This window comes from Aquarana catesbeiana, linkage group LG04, assembly GCF_042186555.1.
Source record: "Aquarana catesbeiana isolate 2022-GZ linkage group LG04, ASM4218655v1, whole genome shotgun sequence".
In the NCBI taxonomy this organism is placed as follows: domain Eukaryota; kingdom Metazoa; phylum Chordata; class Amphibia; order Anura; family Ranidae; genus Aquarana; species Aquarana catesbeiana.
Window position 1 is genome coordinate 40,949,061 of NC_133327.1, and position 24,627 is coordinate 40,973,687.

Here is a 24,627-nt window from a genome sequence, read left to right on the forward strand (position 1 = left end):
GTACATTAAAGCCCAACTCCAGGCTCATTGCCCCTACCCTCCAAAAGTCTCCTCCCGCTGTATTTTATGCTATTTAATATTATAAAGTAAAACCTTGGATCGCAAGCATAATTTGTTCCGGAAACATGCTTGTAATCCAAAACACTTGTATATAAAAACGCATTTCCCCATAATAAATAATGGAAACTCATCACACAACCATTTATTCATAAGTCCTTCAGTTTATAGTCCATATAAAAAGATTATAGCAATGTGATAGGTTGCGTAACCATAAAATATCCATCCACAAATGGAAGCCTCCACAAGGGGATTAGAAGCCAAATCCAGCAGGAGCTAGAGTATAAAAGAGAAGAGAGGTGCCTCTAGGTATAGCAATATGCTTACATTTAATGAAGGTACAACATTTAGCAACTCTCATGGTTGATGATTAAAAGAGGCACATGTAAGTAGGCAAGCACCTGGGGTAAAGCTGTCCACATAGACCATCCTCCGCACTATCCTGCAGCATGGAACGGATGACGTCAATGGCGGTACGGAGGAATATCTATGTGGACAGTTTTACCCCGGATGCCTGCATACTTAGATGTGCCTGTTTTCATCATCAACCATGTGACTTTCTAAATGTTGTACCTTTATTAAATGTAACCATATTGCTACACTTAAAGGCACCTCTGTTCTGTTTTATACTCAGTTGTGACATGACGCTACTCTTATATCAAGACATTGCTTGTATATCAAGTCAAAATATATCAAAACATTTTGCTTGTCTTGCAAAACGCTCTCAAACCAAAGTTCCTCTCAAACTAAGATTTTACTGTACTTTTCTTCTAGAAGTCTTCAGTTCAGTTATGTAAAGACACAGGGTCATCTTCCTTTCTTTTCTATTTTAGGTGTTCTTCAGTGATGCAGGGAGCGGTACTGATGTGATGACATCAGCATTGATCTCACACCATTACATAATGAATGCAGGGCACCATACCCATGACACATTGCACACACAGTATTTCCTTGATATTCCAGGTTGAATGACACTGGGTGTTGGGGGGATTGGGGAATGCAGGGGGGTCGCTAGAGTGTGTTACACCTTACACTTACCTGACATTGTCAGAACATCTTTTTTCCACTTGTGAAACGTTGCTCGGCTGCGTCCTATGCTATCATACACTGTATCCGAAAAGCTGATCCATACATTTGTGTTCTCCCGACTTCACTACTGCAATGCTCTACTAGCTGGTGTACCTATATCAGGGATGTGCAGTCAGGGGAGGAAGGTGAGGCAGAGCCTCACCTGCCATGAACATAGAAAAAAATAAAAAATTGAGCTTTGGGGGTCGTAGCTCGGCGACCTGAGAGCACAGGTTGCTTAACTGCTTGCCGCCCGCCCACCGTCAAATGACGGCGGCGCAGTGCGGCTCTCTTTCTGGGATGCCGTCATATGACGGCGTCCCAGAATGGCCGCACTCATGCGCCCGTGGGGGCACGTGACACGGCGGTCATGACCACGCCGTGTTGCTAGGACATGGCGCTACCCATGGTCTCTGTAAAGAGCCGCATCTGCGGCTCTTTAACCATGTGATTGGTTGTGTCCAATTACAGCTGGTCACATGTAAACAAGAAAGTGCCGGTAATCGGCTCTCCTCGCCTCGCACTGACAGAGTGTGAGGAGAGGAGAGCCGATCAGTGGCATCTCCTCACAGGGGGACATCTAGGAATGTAATCAGGGCACTGATCATCAGTGCCCTGATAACAATAGTGCAATACAGGGTCACCAATCAGTGCCCACCATTGCCCACCAATGGCAGCTATCAGTGCTCACCAGTGGCAGCAATCAGTGCCCACCAATGCCCACAAGTGTCACCAATCAGTGCCCATTGCGATGCCAGTCAGTGCTGACAATCAGTGCCACCTATCAGTGCTGCCCATCAGTGCCCATCACTGCTGTCAATCAATGCCCATCAGTAATGCCCATCAGTGCCACCCATCAATGTCCATCAGTGCCCATCAGTACCGCCTATCCCTGCTGCCTATCAGTGCCCACCAGTGCCGCCTATTAGTGCCCACCAGTGCCGCCTATTAGTGCCCATCAGTGCCACCTAACAGTGCCCATCAGTGCCGCCTAACAGTGCTCATCAGTGCCACATATCAGTGCCACCTATCAGTGCCCATAAGTGCGGCATATTAGTGCCTCCTCATCAGTGCGACCTAATCAGTGCCCATAAGTGCCACCTCATCAATGCCCACCAGTTGAGCCTATCAGTGCCCATCAGTGCCGCTTCATCAGCGCACATCAGTGAAGGCAAAAAATTACTTAGTTACAAAATTTACTGACAAAAAAAGGTAAAAGTAAAAAAAAAAATTTTTCAAACTTTTTTGGTCTTTTTTTTTAAAAAAATAAAAAACCCAGCAGTGATTAAATACCATCAAAAGAAAGCTCTATTTGTGTGAAGAAAATTATAAAAAAATTTGTTTGGGTACAGTGTAGCACGACCGCGCAATTGTCATTCAAAGTGCAACAGCGCTAAAAGCTGAAAAATGGCTTGGGCAGGAAGGGGGTGTACTGTCAGGTCCATAAATATTGGGACATCGACACAATTCTAATCTTTTTGGCTCTATACACCACCACAATGGATTTGAAATTAAACGAACAAGATGTGCTTTAACTGCAGACTTTCAGCTTTAATTTGAGGATATTTACATCCAAATCAGGTGAATGGTGTAGGAATTACAACAGTTTGTATATGTGCCTCTCACTTTTTAGGGGCCAAAAGTAATGGGACAATTGGCTGCTCAGCTGTTCCATGGCCAGGTGTGTGTTATTCCCTCATTATCCCATTTACAAGGAGCAGATAAAAGGTCCAGAGTGCATTTCAAGTATGCTATTTGCATTTGTAATCTGTTGCTGTCAACTCTCAATATGAGATCCAAAGAGCTGTCACTATCAGTGAAGCAAGCCATCATTAGGCTGAAAAAACAAAACAAACCCATCAGAGATATAGCAAAAACATTAGGTGTGGCCAAATCAAATGTTTGGAACATCCTTAAAAAGAAAGAACGCACCGGTGAGCTCAGCAACACCAAAAGACCCGGAAGACCACAGAAAACAACTGTGGTGGATGACCGAAGAATTCTTTCCCTGGTGAAGAAAAGACCCTTCACAACAGTTGGCCAGATCAAGAACACTCTCCAGGAGGTAGGTGTATGTGTGTAAAAGTCAACAATCAAGAGAAAACTTCACCAGAGTGAATACAGAGGGTTCACCACAAGATGTAAAGCATTGGTGAGCCTCAAAAACAGGAAGGCCAGTTTAGAGTTTGCCAAACAACATCTAAAAAAGCCTTCACAGTTCTGGAACAACATCCTATGGACAGATGAGACCAAGATCAACTTGTACCAGAGTGATGGGAAGAGAAGAGTATGGAGAAGGAAAGGAACTGCTCATGATCCAAAGCATACCACCTCATCAGTGAAGCATGGTGCAGTGGAGGCTTCTCACTGCAGAGTCATAGAAGGGGCATGTGTCTAAAAGACAAATGCTCCCTTCCAGCCCAGCCCTCTTAACTACAAGGAAAAAACATGGGTTTATGTGTATAAGATTTACCCACAATCCCATGTTTTTCTCGCACAGTTAAGAGGGAGAATGAGAATCTGCTGCTGTTGAAAAGGTACTGTTATATTCAAGCTAAATCATATATTATTATGCTATACGTTAAGATAACAATTTATTATTTATCTATTTACTGTGAAATTACTGGTTGGAAGTTATAACTTCAAACTTCAGTAATTTGTCCATTAAGCCACTTGCTTGAGTACAGTTTTTGAAAATATAGTAAATTACCTTAAAAACAATATATAATAATTATTTGTATATTACTTACTTATGGTAATTAACCCCTTGCCATCCAGGCCAATCCTAACACTTCTCTCCTACATGTAATAATCATAATTTTTTTATACGAAAATTACTCAGAACCCCCCAAACATTAGATATATTGTTTTAGCAGACACCCTAGGGAATAAAATGGTGGTCATTGCAACTTTTTATGTTACACGGTATTTGCGCAGCATTTTTTTAAACGCATTTTTTGGGTAAAAAAACAGTTTCATGAATATAGAAAAAAAGAAAAAAAACTCTAGATATCCCAATTTTTTTGTATAATGTGGAAGATGATGTTACGTAAAGTAAATACTAACATATCACGCTTTAAAATTGCACACACTTGTGGAATGGCGCCAAACTTCAGGACTTAAAAATCTCCATAGGCGACGCTTAAATTTTTTTTACAGATTAGAGTTAGAGATGTTTAGAGTTACAGAGGAGGTCTAGTGCTAAGATTATTGCTCTCGCTCTACTGATCGCGACGTATGTAACCTGTGTGTATCTGGCTCTGATACTAGCCAGTGCCTCACCAGCCACTGACCTCACTGCACGTCCCTGACCTAAATCCACTATTAATTGACTTCAATATGTTCAAAATTCTGCAGCCAGAATCCTGACTAGGTCTGGTACAAGTGATCATGTTACTCTTATCCTGGAGTCCTTGCACTGGCTATCCATAAGGTTTCACATAGAATTTAGGATCCTCTTGCTCACCTGTAAGGCTCCTCATGGCTTGGCACCCCCATTATCAATTTACCCCCCTCCTCGTAACCTCCGTTTCTCAAATTCTGGTTTGCTGTGTGTCCCCCCTACTCACCTACACTCAATGGGAGGCACAACCTTCTCCTGCTATGCTCCAAAACTCTGGAATTCACTTCCAAAGAACATCACAGAGAGTCAACTTCTCTAAACTCATTCAAATCAAATCTAAAAACGTTTTTTTAAGGTAAGCTTTCATTTATTTGTCCCTTTTTTCTTTATATTATCCTGTGTATTTTTTTGTAAAGCGCTTTGAGAAGTCACCTTTAAAGGCGCTATATAAAATAAAGTTTTTTTATTATTGCGCCCTAAACATGGGTTTAACGTGTAACATGTTGCAAAAGGTGAACTTATGCTTTAAGATATGGAGGAGCCAAGATGCTCAAGGCATTCCATCGAAGGTTGGAGGAGTGCTTGCAAAAGGCTGTGTGGACCTCTTCTCAAACTGTGGTCTGGAATTTCATAAGTAGGTTAACATCCATTCTGGGATCTAGGGTGCACAGAGTCAAGAGGATTTAAAGCATACTGTCTTCAATAGCAGCATAGAACCCCAGTACTGCAGTAAGTGGTGGATTAGGAAGTATTTTGGAGGGCCGCATGACTAATGAGTTGAATTCCATAAAGTAGTGTTTCTGCTTATTCTTATCAGAATACCCCATTGCTGATGCATAGGTGGGAAATTCCCTTTTTGATTAGCAGGGAGGAGCAAACAGAAGTTTTGCCTGGGTAGTGCAGAGTGGACCTAGAATATTCCATTCTAGTTGAAAACACGCATGTGCCCTCCTGCAATTAATTTCATATAAAACATTTTCATCCTCACCTCTTGCTGTTTTGCCAGGAAAGCATCAATAAGATTTCTGTGATAATTTACATCAAGGTCTTTCCTCTGCTTGGTAAATTTTTGTCTCATAAAATCCTGCAGTTGTTCAGCATTTTCAGCAATTTTGTGGTGGGCTCCTGGTAGAGGCTCTATCAACGTAGGGAACATGTCATACAGCTGAAAAAGAGAGAGAAGGTAGCCTTAAAGGGAAATGCGTAGCACTTTGAAATGTTTGAATATTGTCTTTGTACATATTTATTCATATAGTTTCAATTAAAAAAAAAAAAAAAAAATATATATATATATATATATATATATATATATATATATATATATACAGTATCTCACAAAAGTGAGTACACCCCTCACATTTTTGTAAATATTTTAATATATATTTTCATATGACAACCCTGACCCTGACCCTGACCCTGACACTTTGCCACTTTGACACTTTGCTACAATGTAAAGTAGTGAGTGTACAGCTTGTATAACAGTGTAAATTTGCTGTCCCATCAAAATAACTCAACACACAGTCATTATTGTCTAAACCGCTGGCAACAAAAGTGAGTAAAACCTCTACGTGAATATTTCCAAACTGGGCCCAAAGTGTCAATATTTTGTGTGGCCACCATTATTTTTCAGCACTGCCTTAACCCTCTTGGGCATGAAGTTCACCAGAACTTCACATTTTGCCACTGGAGTCCTCTTCCACTCCTTCATGACGACATCAAGGAGCTGGTGGATGTTAGAGACCTTGCGTTCCTCCACCTTCTGTTTGAGGATGCCCCACAAATGCTCAATAGGGCTTATGTCTGGAAACATGCTTTGCCAGTCCGTCACCTTTACCCTCAGCTTCTTTAGCAAGGCAGTGGTCATCTTGGAGGTGTGTTTGGGGTCCTTATCATGTTGGAATACTACCCTGCGGCCCAGTCTATGAAAGGAGGGGGTCATGCTCGGCTTCAGTATGTCACAGTACATGTTGGCATTCATGGTTCCCTCAATGAACTGTAGCTCCCCAGTGTCGGCAGCATTCATGCAGCCCCAGACCATGACACTCCCACCACCATCTTGACTGTAGGCAAGACACACTTGTCTTTGTACTCCTCACCTGGTTGCCGCCACATGCACTTGACACCATCTGAACCAAATAAGTTTATCTTGGTCTTATCAGACCATAGGACATGGGACATGGCCCAATTTGGACATTTTCACTTAGGGGTGTACTCACTTTTGTTGGCAGCGGCTTAGACATAATTGGCTGTGTGTTGAGTTATTTTGGGGGGACAGCAAATTTTTAAGTTATACAAGCTGTACACTCACTACTTTACATTGTAGCAAAGTGTCATTTCTTCAGTGTTGTCACATGAAAAGAGATAATAAATGTTTACAAAAAGGTGAGGGGTGTACTCACTTTTAATAGATACTGTATATGTCAATTTTTTCTCCAAAAGAGGGGTGTTGCGATGGGCCCCCGGTTTGCTCCCAGTGTGGCCAATCTTTTTATGGCCCACTGGGAGGAAGACGTGCTGTTCAAGCACCGTCCCCCGAACTCGTCTGTTATAAAAGGTATATAGACGACCTCGTCATGATCTGGGAGGGAGATCAACTTGGTCTGGATACCTTTATACAGAAATTAGATAGTAATACTAAAAACATCCAGCTATCTTGGGTTCATAGTAAAGAAAAGATTGTTTTCCTTGATCTTGAAATCTTGAAGGAGAGCGAAGGATTTAGACTGTGTAATTACCTGAAACCTACGGATCGGAACTCTTACATCCCCCTGGGAAGTTGCCATCACAAATCTTGGCTTTGTAATATTCCCAGGGGGCAATTTGTTAGACTTAGACGTAATTGCACGCATGTTGATGACTTTGTTGATCAGTCTGCATTGCTTACGTCTAGATACGTGGAAAAAGGTTACAATATACACAGTCTGAATAATGAGGTTGAGAAGGTTCTGGCCATGGATAGGACGTCACTGATTGCGGATAAAGCTAAAGAAATCAGTCCAGATGTCTCTAACTTCAAAATGGTGCTCAATTATAATGTTCAATATAAACAGTTCGAAAGACTAGTCTCAAAAAATTGGCCTATTCTGAAACAGGATCGTGTGCTGGGTCCCCTGCTGCCACCACGTCCGATGTTTATTTACAAAAAAGCTCCATCTTTGCGTGATAAACTTGCTCCAGGAGTGGTTGATCCCCCCATACAATCTGAAAACCGTTTGTTTTCTTTCCTCTCAGGTTTCTATGCCTGTGGGCGATGTACAGCCTGCAGGCACTCTAAATGCAATAACAAAAAACGCAAGAATTTTAGGGCCACGTCAACTGGTAAAGAATACAAAATTGACCAACTGATCACTTGCACCACTGTAGGGGTCGTTTATATGCTCCAATGTGAGTGTGGTCTTCAATACATAGGAAGGACATCACGCCCCCTACATGTGCGTTTAGGAGAACATGTTAACAACATCAAGAAGGGATTAAAGACACACAATGTCTCCAAACATTTTAAAACAGTGCATAGTCAAAACCCCAAAAGACTAAGTTTTTGGGGCATTGAGAGAGTTAAAAAATATTGGAGAGGGGGCAATTTTTTACGTCAATTAAGTTGCAGGGAATCGCACTGGGTACATGAGACTAAGGTTCTCATCCCTGGGGGCTTGAACGTTGAATTTGACGTTAATTGCTTCATCTCAGATCGTTAGCAGCTACGAGCTCCCCTTCTCCTTGTCTTTGTGTTAATTTATTAATATTTTTTTAGGATAGATATATTTTTTATGATCAATGTCAGTCATATATTTTATTTATGATGTAACAGGGATGATTCCGAGGATGACCGTCCAGAGCGCGGGATGACAATTAGTTAATTAATTTATGAATGTTATTTCCTCTGTCATGCTTATTTTTTATTTTTTAAATATGCCAGCTCCATGATTAGCAATGTGTAGCGGGCAACTACAGCGGATGTTTTCTGCAGCAGTTCCTGTTTTCTTACATCGTGCTGCTTAGTATCCCTCCCCATGTCACCATGGTGATAGGTACGCCTGTATGGTGATTGGTCAGATCCTTACTGTGTTATGCATAAAAGCGAGTGAGTCACGGCCAGCTGCCGCCGCTGATGAAGTCCCGCCCCCCTTTAGGGACGTAACGCATACGGCACCGCCCACGTTGTCTGGATCGTGACGTCACCCGCGCTCCGCTCGTCCATCCAATGTGGATCATCCTTTCACATACGCTGCTTTCCTTTGCACTGGGGTATAGTGCGATGCTTGTGAGTGTTTTATCTGCCTATTTAATAAACCTCGTTTTAGTTATCAACAGAGAGCACTAGATTTCCTTTTTATATATATTTTACATGTCATGACTGCAGGATTTTCTTATGGGTGAGGCTTGACCAGGATCTGCTTACACTGCCCCCTGCTTGTATCCCTATGAGGGAATTGCTGATTTGACCTGACTGATTAACTCAGGGGTCCATCTGTAGAGGTGAGCGGCTTGTGCTACCGATGGTGGAGGTCACGAACATCACTGAAGCAATTGCTGGACTCGAATTGGATCTATTTTAAATGGACATTTATTAACTTTCTTTAGGATTTTATATGCGCTGTACTGCTTTTTTATTTATGTTTTTTGGGATTTGATATATTTTTCTCCCCCAGTACATTAGCTGCTTTTAGTTAGGTTGTAGGTTTGCGCTGGTCGATTTTGTTTTGTATTTGTTACTGTATATAGTAGATTTCATATATAGATATATATATCTATATATAATTTTATGTATTTTTCTTTTTAAACGTTGAATATGCAATATCACCTGTGAATATTTCATATGTATAACTTGAAGCAAACAGATAGCAAACTCAAAGCAAGAAAAAAATCTTTCTGGAGGCTAATCTGTACTGTGAAAAAGACAAGCTAGTGAGATCAGATTACATCTGAATAGGGATGAGCTTCGAGTTCAAGTCGAACTCATGTTCGACTCGAACATTGGCTGTTCGCAAGTTCGCTGAACAGCGAACAATTTGGGGTGTTCGCGGCAAATTCGAATGCCGCGGAACACCCTTTAAAAGTCTATGGGAGAAATCAAAAGTGCTAATTTTAAAGGCTTATATGCAAGTTATTGTCATAAAAAGTGTTTGGGGACCTGAGTCCTGCCCCAGGGGACATGGATCAATGCAAAAAAAAGTTTTAAAAACGGCCATTTTTTCAGGAGCAGTGATTTTAATAATGCAAACAATAAAAGTGTAATATCCCTTTAAATTTCAAAGCTGGGGGGTGTCTATAGTATGCCTGTAAAGGGGCGCATGTTTCCTGTGTTTAGAACAGTCTGAGAGCAAAATGACATTTTGAAGAAAAAAATCCATTCAAAACTACTCGCGGCTATTGCATTGCCGCCCGACAATACACATACAAGTTCGCATGGGAATTCCCCACAGGGGAACCCCGAACCAAAATTAAAAAAAAGAAAAATGACATGGGGGTCCCCCTGAATTCCATACCATGCCCTTCAGGTCTGGTATGGATATTATGGGGAACCCCGGCCAAAATTTTAAAAAAAAATGACGTTGGGGTCCCCCTAAATTCCATACCAGACCCTTCAGGTCTGGTATGGATTTTAAGGGGAACCCCACGCCAAAAAAAAAAAAAATGGCGTTGGGTCCCCCCAAAAATCCATACCAGACCCTTATCTGAGCACGCAACCTGGCAGGCTGCAGGAAAAGAGGGGGGGACGAGAGTGCGCCCCCTCCCCCCTGAACCGTACCAGGCCACATGCCCTCAACATTGGGAGGGTGCTTTGGGGTAGCCCCCCAAAACACCTTGTCCCCATGTTGATGAGGACAAGGGCCTCATCCCCACAACCCTGGCCGGTGGTTGTGGGGGTCTGCAGGCGGGGGGCTTATCGGAATCTGGAAGCCCCCTTTAACAAGGGGACCCCCAGATCCCAGCCCCCCCTGTGTGAAATGGTAAGGGGGTACTCGGGGACCCCAAAGCACCCTCCCAATGTTGAGGGCATGTGGCCTGGTACGGTTCAGGAGGGGGGGCGCTCTCTCGTCCCCCCCTCTTTTCCTGTGGCCTGCCAGGTTGCGTGCTCAGATAAGGGTCTGATATGGAATTTAGGGGGACCCCCCGCGTCATTTTTTTTTTAAATTTTGGTTCGGGGTTCCCCTGTGGGGAATTCCCATGCCGTTTTTATCAATGAACTTCTATGTGTATTGTCGGACCGGCAATGCAATAGCCGTGAGTAGTTTTAAATGGGTTTTTTCCTTCGAAATGTCATTTTGCTGTCAGACTGTTCTAAACACAGGAAACATGCGCCCCTTTACAGGCATACTATAGACACCCCCCAGCTACGAAATTTAAAGGGATATTACACTTTTATTGTTTGACATTAAGCATTATTAAAATCACTGCTCCTGAAAAAAGGGCCATTTTTAAAACTTTTTTTTGCATTGATCCATGTCCCCTGGGGCAGGACCCAGGTCCCCAAACACTTTTTATGACAATAACTTGCATATAAGCCTTTAAAATTAGCACTTTTGATTATTCATGTTCGTGTCCCATAGACTTTAACGGTGTTCGCGTGTTCGAACAAACTTTTTTCCTGTTCGCATGTTCTGGTGCGAACCGAACAGGGGGGTGTTCGGCTCATCCCTACTGCTGAATGGCTACAAGGAGGAATACTCCCAAACTTCTGTCTCAGTATACATAGGGAAGCTCCAAGCATGCAGGCAGTGCTAGAAATTGTTATCAGAAACTTGAGTATGCTTTGCAAAATGAGATTTATTGATGTGCCCATTGTCTAATGTTTATGGCAAAAAAAGTAAACCTTAGTGAGAGACGATTTTTTTGAGGCATACAGTTATGATAATTCACTCTATCTATAATAGCAACATTATAATCCAGAACACCTAATGCTAAGGTGCTTTACTCCATTTTTTTTGTTCTTTTGTCCTCATGATACAATACTTTCAACTGGTGTAGGTGACCTCATCTTGACACAAATACAGTATATGAATAGTAAAATAGCTTACCCTGGCCATAGGGGTCCCCATGAGTCTTATATTTTCGTTTACAAGGTGCATGAGGTTTAACAAGGTTGGATTGTCGTATTCAAATCTTTTATTTAGCAGAAAAGAAACTATTATGTTAGCTACAGCAGCATTAAGGATGATCCGATTATCAAAGGGCTTCCCTAAAAATAAAAGGAAAAAAGCAAAATGAACAACATTTATATAAAAATTACCCTCGGAGGTAAGGTATCAATTATACCCACATGTCTATTGCTTGCTGGTTAGTTAAGTATTTATATAACTCCAGGGCTTTTTTTCAGCGGGAACGCGGGGGAACACAGTTCCGGCACCTCCAGCACTGATTGTATGTAATAGCATGGGGTGTGGGGTGTGCTGGAGGGTCTATTGATGTTGGCTGCTGGGGGATCTATTGTCACTGGTGGGGATCTGATTTTGTGTGAGGGTCTATTTTTGCTGATGGGGATCTACTGTTGCTGGGGGGTCTTATGTTGCTGGAAGGGATCTACTGTTGAGGGAGATGTATATTTCTACTGGCTGCTGGAGGATCTATTGATGCTGGCTGCTGGAAGGTCTGTTGTCGATGCTGGGGGGGGGGTCTAATGTTGCTTGGGTGGATATTTTTTTACTGGGTGTGATATTTTGTTGTGGGTGCTTCACTGTTGCTGCAGGGAATCTATTGTTGGGGTGGAGTCCATTGTTGCTGGGGGAGTCTATTGTTGTGTGGGGATCTATTGCTGGGATTCTATTGTTCCTGGCTGCAGGGGATCAATTTTACTGATTTTCTTTTTATCCTTAATATGTTCCATACAAATGATTTAGCACCACAAAATTATGCTTGGTTCTGTATTCTCTAAAAGGGGCAGTACTGATAGGTGGGTAGGGGGTGGAATGAAGAGACAGTGGCCAGAGGTGGGTAGGGGCAGAGACAAGGGGTGACTCAGACTGGGGGGGGGGGGTTCCTGCACCTATTCTCTGAGAAAAAAAAGCCCTGTATAACTCAAAACTGCCCCATAGTATAAGTTGCCATTTGTTGCTGCTAATTACATGAGTCCCCAGCCTTTTCCCTTATGAATCGTAGAACACTTTTATAATTTTGATGATTTCTCAGTTCTGAACATTGTATGTGTTTAGTGTAGTCTACCCTAAAATTGTATACATGTTTTTTTCAGGACAGATAGGACCTTAAATTGATTGGAAAAAAATTATACACGATATTCTTTATTTCCTTGTTTTTTTGGAAATAAATAGAAAAAATGCATTTTACCAATGTAACATTGGAGAGAGATCTCCTATCACAATTTGGATTAGCAGCAAGGATGGGAAGTGTTATCATAATGGGGGATTTTATTTTATTCAGACATAGACTGAGTGGAGGGAACCGCACATTCATCTAAGGCTCGCCAGTTCCTAAATGTCTTGCAGGACAATTTTATGGGTCAGATGGTAGACGCACCAACTAGAAATAAAGCATTACTGGATCTACTGATTACCAACAATACAGACCTGATCATGGATGTGGAAATACGGGGCAATTTAGGTAACAGCGATCACAGGTCAATTAGTTTCAGTATAAATCACACAAATAGGAAACATAAAGCAAATACAAAGACACTGAATTTCAAAAGAGCCAACTTCCCTAAACTACAAACCTTGCTAAAAAGCATAAATTGGGATAAAATATTAGGAACAAAGAACACGGAGGAGAGATGGGTTTGCTTTAAGAGTATATTAAATAAGGGCATTAGCCAATGCATCCCATTGGGTAATAAATTTAAAAGAGCGAACAAAAGTCCTGGATGACTTAACTCCAATGTAAAAATGCATACAAAAGCAAAGGAGAAGGCCTTCAAAATATACAAGGTTGAGGGATCATCCTCAGCATTCAGACTTTATAAAGAATGCAACAAGAAATGTAAGGGTGCAATTAGGACGGCTAAGATAGAACATGAAAGACACATAGCGGAGGAGAGCAAAAAAAAATCCCAAGAAATTCTTTAAGTATGTAAACAGTAAAAAAGGGAGGACAGACCATATTGGCCTCATAAAGAATGAGGAAGGACATCTGGTTACAAAGGATGGGGAGATGGCGAAGGTATTGAATTTATTCTTCTCCTCAGTCTTCACGAGTGAATCGGGGGGCTTCAGTAACCAAAACTGCAGTGTTTATCCTCATGACACAACACAGGAAGCACCTCCATGGTTAACAGAGGACAGAATTAAAATTAGACTTGAGAAACTTAACATTAATAAATCACCGGGACCAGATGGCTTGCATCCGAGGGTACTTAGGGAACTCAGTCAAGTGATTGCCAGACCGTTGTTCCTAATTTTTACAGACAGTCTACTGACTGGAATGGTACCAGCTGATTGGAGAAAAGCCAATGTAGCACCAATATTTAAAAAGGGCCAAAAATACATCCCTGGGAATTACGGACCAGTTAGCCTAACATCAATAGTATGTAAACTCTTGGAGGGGGGTGATAAGGGACTATATACAAGATTTTAGTAATGAGAATGTTATCATTAGCAGTAATCAGCATGGATTCATGAAGAATCGTTCTTGCCAAACCAATCTACTAACCTTCTATGAGGAGGTGAGTTGCCATCTAGATAAAGGAAGGCCCATAGACGTGGTGTATCTGGATTTTGCAAAAGCATTTGACACAGTTCCCCATAAATGTTTACTGTACAAAATAAGGTCTGGTGGCATGGATCATAGGGTGAGTACATGGATTGAAAACTGGCTACAAGGGTGAGTTCAGAGGGTGGTGATAAATGGGGAGTACTCGGAATGGTCAGGGGTGGGTAGTGGGGTTCCCCAGGGTTCTGTACTGGGACCAATCCTATTTAATTTGTTCATAAACGACCTGGAGGATGGGATAAACAGTTCAATCTCTGTATTTGTAGACGATACTAAGCTAAGCAGGCCAATAACTTCTCCGCAGGATATGGAAACCTTGCAAAAAGATCTGAACAAATTAATGGGGTGGGCAACTACATGGAAAATGAGGTTCAATGTAGAAAAATGTAAAATAATGCATTTGGGTGGCAAAAATATGAATGCAATCTATACACTGGGGGGAGAACCTCTGGGGGAATCTAGGATGGAAAAGGACCTGGGGGTCCTAGTAGATGATAGGCTCAGCAAAGTCATGCAATGCCAAGCTGCTGTTAACAAAGCAAACAGAATATTGGCATGCATTAAAAAGGGGATCAACTCCAGAGATAAAACGATAATTCTTCCATGCTAAAAGACTCTGGTCCGGCTGCACCTAGAGTATGCTGTCCAGTTCTGGGCAGCAGTCCTCAGGAAGGATGTACTGGAAATGGAGCGAGTACAAAGAAGGGCAACAAAGCTAATAAAGGGTCTGGAGGATCTTAGTTATGAGGAAAGGTTGCGAGCACTGAACGTATTCTCTCTGGAGAAGGGACGCTTGAGAGGGGATATGATTTGGCCAGTATGCCAAAAATGGGGCATACCCAAGATAAGTATTGAATGAATGTGGAGAGAAATGTGCTGAGAAGTGCCCTGAAAAGGGGAATAGGGGGGAGGGTATCGTGCACCGGAACCGACAAAGACCACAGGTGAGTGGTCTGCTTAAATACCCCCCGGGCTCCACCCATAAATTCAGGCCACCATACTGGCCTACATATATAGAGATAGAGAGATAGAGAGAGAGACTGAACTTAGAGGGACACAAGAATAATATCTTACCTCCATAGGATCTAAATTTTTGCACTAAGCATTCGGCTTCCTCATTAATCCTGTCTTCTATACCTTTCTTCCCCATTCCATAATCTCGTAGAGCTGATAGAGTGAATCTCCTCATTGCCTTCCAGCTTTCTCCATTGGAAAAGACAATGCCTGACAAAATCAATATATATGAAAATAATCTACATACTAATTTAAATAATGTTTATAGAGTGTCATATTATCATACATTTCCTCATACAAAAACTTGTGAAACCATACATAGTGTAAAAACAACATGGCGTATTTTTATCAATTTAATCCCTCAGTTTTTGCTCATATTGTGCTAAAGATTTTTTGGATACCGTTCACCCAATGCATCAAGCCAGATTATTGAAAATTCATCCAAGAGTCACACATTGAAAATAACATTCTCTGACATTGGCCACAACTGTTGCTCGCACACTTTGTAAGAACAAAACTAATACTAATGACCTGTACACACGATCCGAAAATCAGATGAAAAATACCGCTTTCGACGCAATCGTATGATAATCGGATCGTTAGTACAGAGCTTTCGAGAGCTTATCACGACAGTTCATCCAATATTATCTGATCGGACAAACACAAAAAAAATGTTCTCGCACGATACCATATCGTACGGTTTTTCGTTTAACCACTATCTGACCGCTGCATGACGATATACGTCGGCAGAGTGGCACGGGTGGGCAAAAGGGCGTACAGGTACATCCCCTTTAAGAAGCGGCACTGCGGGCGCGTTCTCCGTGACCGTGGGTCCTGTGGACTCGATGTCCGCCGGGTGCCCGCGATCGTGTCACGAAGATGCCTTTGTAAACATAGCTTTTCCCCATTCTGCCTTGTGTCATGACAGGGATCACTGCTCTCTGTCATCGAGAGCAGTGATCGCTGTCATGTGTGTTGAAGCCCACCACCCCCAAAGCTAGAATCACTCCCTAGGACACACATAACCCCTTCATTGCCCCCTAGTGGTTAACCCCTTCACTGCCAGTGTCATTTACACAATAATTAGTGCATTTTTATAGCACTGATCGCTGTATAAATGACAATGGTCCCAAAACAGTGTCAAAAGTGTCCGATGTGTCCGCCATAATGTCATAGTCATGATAAAAATTGCAGATTGCCACCATTACTAATAAAAAAAATAATAATAATAAAAATGCCATAAAACTATCCCCTATTTTGTAGACGCTATACATTTTGCGCAAACCAATCAATATACGCTTATTGCGATTTTTTTTTACCAAAAATATGTAGAAGAATACATATCGGCCTAAACTGAGAAAAAAACATATATTTTTGGGGGATATTTATTATAGCAAAAAGTAAAAAAATTGAATTTTTTTCAAAATTGTCGCTCTCATAGGTGATCAAATACCACCAAAAGAAAGCTCTATTTGTGGTGAAAAAAGGACATCAATTTTGTTTGGGTACAACGTCGCACGACCGCAAAACTGTCAGTTAAAGCGATGCAGTGCCAAATCGCAAAAAGTGCTCTGGTCAGGAAGGGGGTAAAATCTTCTAGGGCTGAAGTGGTTAATCAGTACAGTTGTTGTCCGAAAATACAATACAAATACACCACAACACGTCACATCATTTCTGATTTTTTATTCTGTCGTAAATTTTCATACCTTTTGTAAAACTCTTCAGGTTCGATTTACGACTAGCATGCAAAAAAAAAAAAAACGGACGATCTGTTGTTCAATTTTCGGGTCAAGTGTATGGGGCATAAATCAGATTTTTTTTTTTTTTTTTCATTTAAGATTTTTATTGATTTTGAGATTGATCACAGGGGATAAATAATAATACAAAAGGGAAAATAATACACAAATGATATTAGGGGAAAACTGGGACAAAACAATAATAATACAAAGCATAAAGAAGTATAAGGAAGCGTAAAAGAGGAGCACTTATCCAGAGCGTTCATATATTGTATCTTCAGGTTATGTATACAGTAGATTAGGTATAATGATATTTATCAGTCCATGTTTTCCATAGATTATCAAACGTTTCACATCTTAGTGAGTTAATTGCTATAAGTCGTTCAAAGATATAGTTTTGTTGGACCTTCCTAGTTACGTCTGTTATGTTGAGTGTTGGAGCATTTTTCCAGTTACTAAGTATTAGGGACCTAGCAACCAATAATATGTGTGTTACTACATGTCTCACCGAGTAAGGGAATCTTTCTAGTCCAATTAGTAGTAATCTTTGTGTGAGCAACTGGGAGCTTTAGTGTCTTGGAAGTGAGTCTCTTGCACACATAGTACATCTGCCTTGTGTATTGTAGCCTCTTTCCACATGGAGAGCCTCTTTGCGGGGTGGTTGAGACCCCTAGCATTTATAGATAAACAATTAATGGGCATTTGTGGGTGGATGTGGTGTCTGATGTGACATGAGGAGTAGGTACTCACTTAGGCTGTAGTAGATCAAGTAGGAGTCGATTATGCCGTCTTCATCTAGGTTGGAGTGGATGTGCGCTGCTGGATGGCGTGCTTCAAACATATGGTAAAAAATAAAAACGCTGAGAGAAAAAAAGAATGTTATTAAACTGTATTTAAATTCAATAAGAAGGGGATCCATAAACTGATCCAAAGGCAGATGTAACTGCTTCAAATAACTGGAGGTGACCAGGGTGATCATCATGTGACCCCTGGTGTCCGGAGAGAGTTGATTTTGCTTAACGTTAGTTCTTAGCCACTTCCACCAGTAGCTTTCCTTGAGGAGCGTTTGCGAGAGACCACTTGCCAGTCCTCTTGTAATGGGCTAGGTGTAGGGATTTGGGAAGGTGAGTTGTCTGTGTCGGGTAAGACACCCCACTTGCGGAGTGCTGCTACACCTTCTTCCAGTGTGGATACCATGACTGATACTCCATTGTGGGTTATTGATAGTTTGGCGGGATATTTCCATTTATGTAGTATGTGGTGATTCCTCAAGGCCTTAGTTATGGTCGCGAGGTTGCGACGCTGTTGGAGCGTATGTCTGGACAGGTCTGGGAGGATTTGTATTTCTGCATACTGTGGGTGCCTTTCATCGGCTTTTCGAGATGTGGTGAGGATCTGTTCTTTTATATGGTAGTAGTGCACCCGAAGTAGCACATCCCTAGGGGTGTTTTCAGGAAGGAACGCAGGTTTGGGTAAGCGGTGTATGCGATCCACTATTAGGTCTTGAGCTGAAAGGGATGGTAGCAGAGTTGAAAATAGTGCCTGTGTGTATTGCAGCAGCTGTGTGGCAGGTACGGTTTCTGGGATCCCCCTTATTTTTAGGTTGTTCCTTCTGGAACGGTCTTCCAGGTCTGCGACCTTGTTTTTTAGCCATGCGATTTCTTCATCATGGGTACTATGAGCATCTACCATTGAGTTGAATGAGAAAGTGAATTCTCCCATTCGCTGCTCTATGTGATCCACTCTGCTGCCTAAGACCTGGACTTCTCTCTGGCATTTGTTAATGCCAGCAGTCATATCAGCTTGCAGGGATGCTTTAAGGGATAGCAGCATCTCTTTAAGTACTGTGTCTGACACTGGCCTGTCAGAGGTAGGGAATGCTGCTATGGGGTCCTGTGAACTACGCACCGCTGTGTCTATGGCAGTTTGAGGCCTGCTTACCTCCATCTCAGGGTCCGCCAGCGGCCGGTCCGGGGACGCTATCCGCAGTTTCTGTTTAGCTGGGCTCCTGGTGGAGGGGCTCGATGTGCCAAAGGAGGATCCGCTGTTCAGGTGGAGGCTTTGGTGCGTTTTCGCTGCACCAGAGCTGCCGTTGTTAGTCCCGGCCTGCGGCTCCATTCTTCTGCCTGAGGCGCCGGCGCCATTTTGTTGGAGCTCGCGCCCTTTGAAGAAATCCTGCATTTTTTGAAGATTTTGCGGGTTTTTCCTGTGTCTAGGCATAACGCCGTGTACAGCGGTACTTAGTGGGTCCGTGGACGCTCTTTGCGGTTCGGATGGGGTCGGTGGAAGTGGATGGATGAAGATTCTCTCCGGCGGCCGAGCGGAGCTCTTTAGTTAGGCATCCATGTTGGAGCTCGGTCGCCACGCCCCCCTGCATAAATCAGATTTTTTTTATTGATGCTGTACATATAAGATTTGACAGGTGTTCAATGGAAGCTGCATTTGTCTGGGGTACCTTCATCCTATTGAAAATATGTATGTGATTATGTGAAGTAGGATCTGTCCCAAAAAATCTCACTATGGTAATACCTATGAAAGCGTATCTACGGTCATAAGGTAAAATCGTCTATACATTTCCTCGTTTTATTTTGATTATTTCTAGCCTACTCCTTTTAATCTAAACAATTTTGAAGTTTGTAAACTTACTTTGTAAAGATTCCCAAACATTTACTTCCTTGAATTCTGTGACACATATTTGCAATGCCCTGTGAGTAGGCACTGCTGTGTCACACATTTCACAGAGCTTGCCTTCTGAACTACAGATGTGCTGAGAGGAGGAGTTTCAGGAGGCGGAGTCAGAACAGGAATCACTGCTTGCAGGCAGCAAGGTACCATGGGATATGTAGTTCCTAGAAATAGAAAGTTGTGGAAAGAGACTGCCAGTGTTCCGTCAGATTAGGCGACCCATCAAATCTTGTAACGGAAGTAATGTTCCTTCGCGGCCATATTGGTATACCCCGCACTCGGCTACACTAAGCCTACAGTCTGTAGTCGCCACCCATCGAAGTCTTGCATCTCACTCTTATTTTTAACAGTAAACTGAGTTTATATCATAAAATACAGTATTTAGAACTCCGTGACACTGTTTTGATGTTGAATGTTAAAAGCAGCGGTCTTCTGTCTTGATTAGCAAACATGTAAGATCAGCAAGCTTGCTGCTGCTTTTAAAATTCAACATCAAAACAGGGTCACGGAGTTGTGAATACTGTATTTTATTTACTGGCGCATCAGATACATATGGGTGTCTTGTAATAGGGCGTACACACGGTCGGACTTTGTTCGGACATTCCAACAACAAAATCCTAGGATTTTTTCCGACGGATGTTGGCTCAAACTTGTTTTGTCTACACACGGTCGCACAAAGTTGACGGAATTTCCGATCGCCAACCATGCGGTCACGTACACCACGTACGACGAGACTAGAAAAGGCCAGTTCAGAACCAAGCGCGGCACCCTTTGGGCTCCTTTTGCTAATCTCGTGTTAGTAAAAGTTTGGTGAGAGACGATTCGCGCTTTTTCAGACTCGTGGCTTTCAGATAGTTTTCTGCCGTTCAGTTTGTGCTTGTGGGTTTGTATCTGCTCTTCAGTGCGTGCAGCAAGTTCCGCGTGACTTTAGTCATTGTATTCTTGTTCGTTCGTTACTGTTTTTCAGGTCGCTCTTCACAGGCCTTGCTGTTCTTCAGTGCGTTCTGTTACTTTGTTCTGAGCAGCCAACCGTTTTCTAGCCATGTTGCGTATGCGTACTCCTCGTAGAGTTTGTGCTGTGCGGGAGCTTGGTGTTGGGGTCCTGACCTTGACACAAGTCCAGTCCATGAACAGGGTGGGGAGGAGTTCATGGACCAAGAATTGGTTGCTTCAGCGTGACCAGTTCTCTCATATGCCTTTGCTCCGTGAGATCCGTGAGAATAATCCTGATGATTTCAGGAACTTTCGCAGGATGACGGACCCCGTATTTCACCGTTTGTTGGCTTCGCTGACCCCCTATATTAGCAGGCAGGATACCTGCATGAGGCAAGCCATCACTCCGGAGCAGAGGTTGGTCGCTACCCTGCGGTATTTGGCCACAGGGAGAAGCCTGCAGGACTGCCATCATCCAGGTCCTGCAGAAGGAGTATATGAAGGTAAGATTTTTATCCTTTTATATCACATTTTATTGTATTGAATGTTTGATAATATATTGTATTTCTTTCCTCATTCCCTAATTACCATGATTGTAATATGCTGTGAATGTCCCCTTTGTTCTCATGCATGCTGGATTTGTATGCAATTATTATTTTAGGTCCTTCATACAGATTTGCCCTTCAATAACCTCCCCAGCATGGTGTCTCCTGGCCCTATATTCACCTCATGTAGTCACTTAACAATGTATTTTTTCTGCTCCATAGTAGTGCTTTACCCCAAACACCCCCTAAAATGTTTTGAAATGTTATATTTGCTTTAAATTCTGACAGAGTGCCAGAGGCTTTTTTTTGGTGGTGTCCCCAAATAATTTTTAGTAACTCTCCCTCCCCCAACTGCTAAGTCAGCTGATCCCAATTCATTTTCCTCAATCATCTATCTGCTGACTTTGCCAAACCCATACACACTATACCCATCTCTTTTGTGCTCTGATTTATGGATGAATTCCCCAAAGCATGTAGTGCAAGGGCCTGCTTGTATACTTTCAAATGGTACTGTTTAAAGTTTTTTTATTCTATTATTATCTTGATAGGTAATAGCAGAATGTCCACAAATGTGTACAGTGTGTATTTATATCTTTGTATTATGACACTTCTTACCTGTCCAGTGGGCTGCCAATAGTGTAACTAAGGAGGGGCTGGCCAAAGTAAGACCTATTATTTAGGCATTCATCTCTCAATGAAGTGAAGAGGGTTACCTGTCCAAGATTTCCACATACCCCTATAATGTTAGAAATGGCCCATGAGAGGGGGGGGAGGGGGAATATGATAGGTGTACCTTATACTTTGGCATTGTTAAATTCCCCTTAATAAATGTTATCTGGAGGTTGCCCCATAATGTTTGTGCCTAATCTGCTTGCCATGTTTCTGATCAAAAATAGTAATGTTTATTGTTTTTTCCTCAAAAGTTTCCTTCCACGCCACAGGAATGGCAGACTGTGGCCTCCTACTTTGCCCAGCGGTGGGACTTTCCTAACTGCGGAGGGGCAATTGATGGGAAACACGTCCACATCGTCCCACCACCCAACTCGGGGTCGTACTATTTTAACTATAAGGGGTTCAATAGTATAGTGATGTTGGCGGTGGTGTCGGCTAATTAAGACTTCCTGTATGTGGACGTGGGGAAGAATGGTCGGATGTCCGATGGTGGAGTCATCGCCCAGACGGAGTTTTACAGGCGTCTCCAGAATGGCAGCTTGGACTTGCCAGCTCCAGAGGACAATGTTGAAGGACTCCCATTTGTGTTCATTGCTGATGAAGCGTTTGCGCTGGGGGACCACCTGATGCGGCCATTCCCAATGAGGACCCTCACCCCGGAACAGAGGGTTTTTAATTACCGGCTGGCCAGAGCCCAAAGAGTGGTGGAGAACACATTTGGAATCCTGGCCAGCCGGTTCCGCCTATTTCTGACACCCATCCATATGGCGGAGTATAAACTGAACCATATTATACTTGCGTGCCATAACTTTTTAAGGAAACATTCGGCCAACTATGCTGGCTCAGTTGAGCCTGAGGCCGGAATGATACATCAAACCACACTGATGGCGCTTGAAAGCGGCAGTCCTGGCTTGTCCTCCCTGAGTGCCTGTGATGTACGGTTACGCTACCTGGAGTTCTTTGCGGGTAGGGGGGCTATCAATATGCCAGAAAATCTGTGAAGCCTTTTTATAATAAAACAAAAAAAGAAATTCTTTGTGGACATTTACTGCTTGTGTTTGTTTTAGCTGACCCTGACAGAAATGTTTTGAGTGCAGAAAATGGCGTGATTGTGTAACCTTATACAAAGCACTGTTGGCGGTTATTTACTAAATGCAAAAACACATTTCACTACAAGTGCACTTGCAACTGCACTGAACCTGCACTTGTAGTGCAAAGAGGATTTGCCCTTAGGAAATAACCCCCATTTTTGCTGAAAACAGCAATTACATCACCCCAAAAGTCAATAATAATCAAAAGACAATAATCCACACATTCTTGATTAACCAACTTTTTTTATACCTGCACAATCACATGTGCATTTACCAAAGGTTTTTAAAACAAACCAACATGTTTGTTGTATAACAATTTTTGGGGTGGCATTATCAAAAATAGAAATGTCCATTTACGATAAAACAGGCCTGTGTAAAACCAACAAGAAAGACAAAAAACTTGAACTTACAAAGTTCACATTAGGTAAAACCTGAAGGCAATATCAGACATCAGTATTTAGGAACTGTGTTTGATATTGCGTTCAGATGGGGGGAAATCACCCCTGGAAAAGCCAAATTTGGAAGATGCACACCAATTTACGAATGGCAACATGTGCTATCTGCCATCACGGGGGATCAAGGGACGTGTTTTGGGGGAGCAAGCCCTTCCTCACCACTATTTTATAATTGAGGAAGGGGTTGCACCCCCAAAACGCGTCCATTGATCTCCCGTGATGGCAGATAGCACATGTTGGCACACTGTGTGCATCCTCCAAATTTGGCTTTTCAAAACATTGCAAAAATATTTAAAAGATTGGACCACAATAAAACAAGTGATTTTGTGGGGTTTTAAATTCGCCCCAAAACATCAATGATGTTATTATTTTTTTGAATCACATCATTCATTTTTTTCTGGATGTTTTGCAATTCTACATTACATCCCATGATCTCCCCGATCAGGATCTGGGCACTTTCTGATGTGAAAGGATCTGGATCACGATCACCTAAAAAGAGAGAAACAAAACAAAAACAGGTATCAAAAATCTGCCACCATCCATCTCTTTTACCTGAGTCTGTGGTCGCAGACACTCACCTGTTGTGGTGCCAATTTCCACCACATCTTCTTCTTCCTCCTGCTCAGCTTGTGTTGGTGGTATTTCACCTTCTTCCATAGGTGGGGGGTCTGTGGTCTCCTCGGATGAGGGGTGTCCTCCGAGTCTTTTCTCCCCTATGTAAAACAAAAATGGTATAATTAGCACACAGATATTTGATGGCAGAACTAGAAATAGGAAACATTGCTTGGAAGTGGGGTACAATTGTCAATTTTAGCCGAGTTCCAAGATGTAGTTTTTTTATTGGCCTTTGTCAAGCTGCAATACTTTACCTGTTAATACAAGCTTCAGAGATGGAGACCTCACTATAGTATACACTGGAGCACCTGTGTGGCCCCCCTAATAAAAATGGTGTTCTTGTGTCCCACACTAGTGCTCCAGTGTCCAGATGTGAAAACAGCTGCTCAGTGTCCTCTCCTTACACACAATCTAGTTTGCATTTCATTCTAGTAACAAACCCATCTACACAAACAAATATTTGGCATCCAAGTAGGCCCTTAAAAATGTTGGAAAATGCATATGGCCTAAACAATGGTGTTTTAGAGGCCGAAAGAAAAATGTTTGATACGAACGAATAATGGGCCCATGAACATTAAAGTTGCCCTTTTTAACTGTACAATTAAGAAAAGCACATGGAGCAGCACAAACGTAATAAAGACAGAAAGAATAGGAACACAGCACAACTACTTACTTTTTTGCAACACTCTCCGGATCTTTCGGTACTGCTCTGGCTCTCTTAATTTGAGGTCCGACCACCGCTTCCTGAGCTGA

At 42.3% G+C, this 24,627-nt stretch overlaps 1 protein-coding gene and 1 long non-coding RNA gene across 2 annotated transcripts in view; one reads left to right on the forward strand and one right to left on the reverse strand.

Moving 5' to 3' along the window:
• LOC141139196 (cytochrome P450 2K6-like) overlaps positions 1 to 24,627 on the reverse strand; it is an 83,341-nt gene that overhangs the window by 33,765 nt on the left and 24,949 nt on the right. The window contains exons 4-6 of the mRNA XM_073625115.1: positions 15,203 to 15,352; positions 11,488 to 11,648; positions 5,457 to 5,633 (exon numbers count right to left, since the gene is read on the reverse strand). Coding sequence (XP_073481216.1) covers positions 5,457 to 5,633; positions 11,488 to 11,648; positions 15,203 to 15,352 — 488 coding nt within the window. The remainder of the gene's footprint in view (positions 1 to 5,456; positions 5,634 to 11,487; positions 11,649 to 15,202; positions 15,353 to 24,627) is intronic.
• Positions 1 to 24,627, forward strand: part of LOC141139198 (uncharacterized) — a 1,175,459-nt gene that overhangs the window by 14,756 nt on the left and 1,136,076 nt on the right. The window lies entirely within an intron of this gene.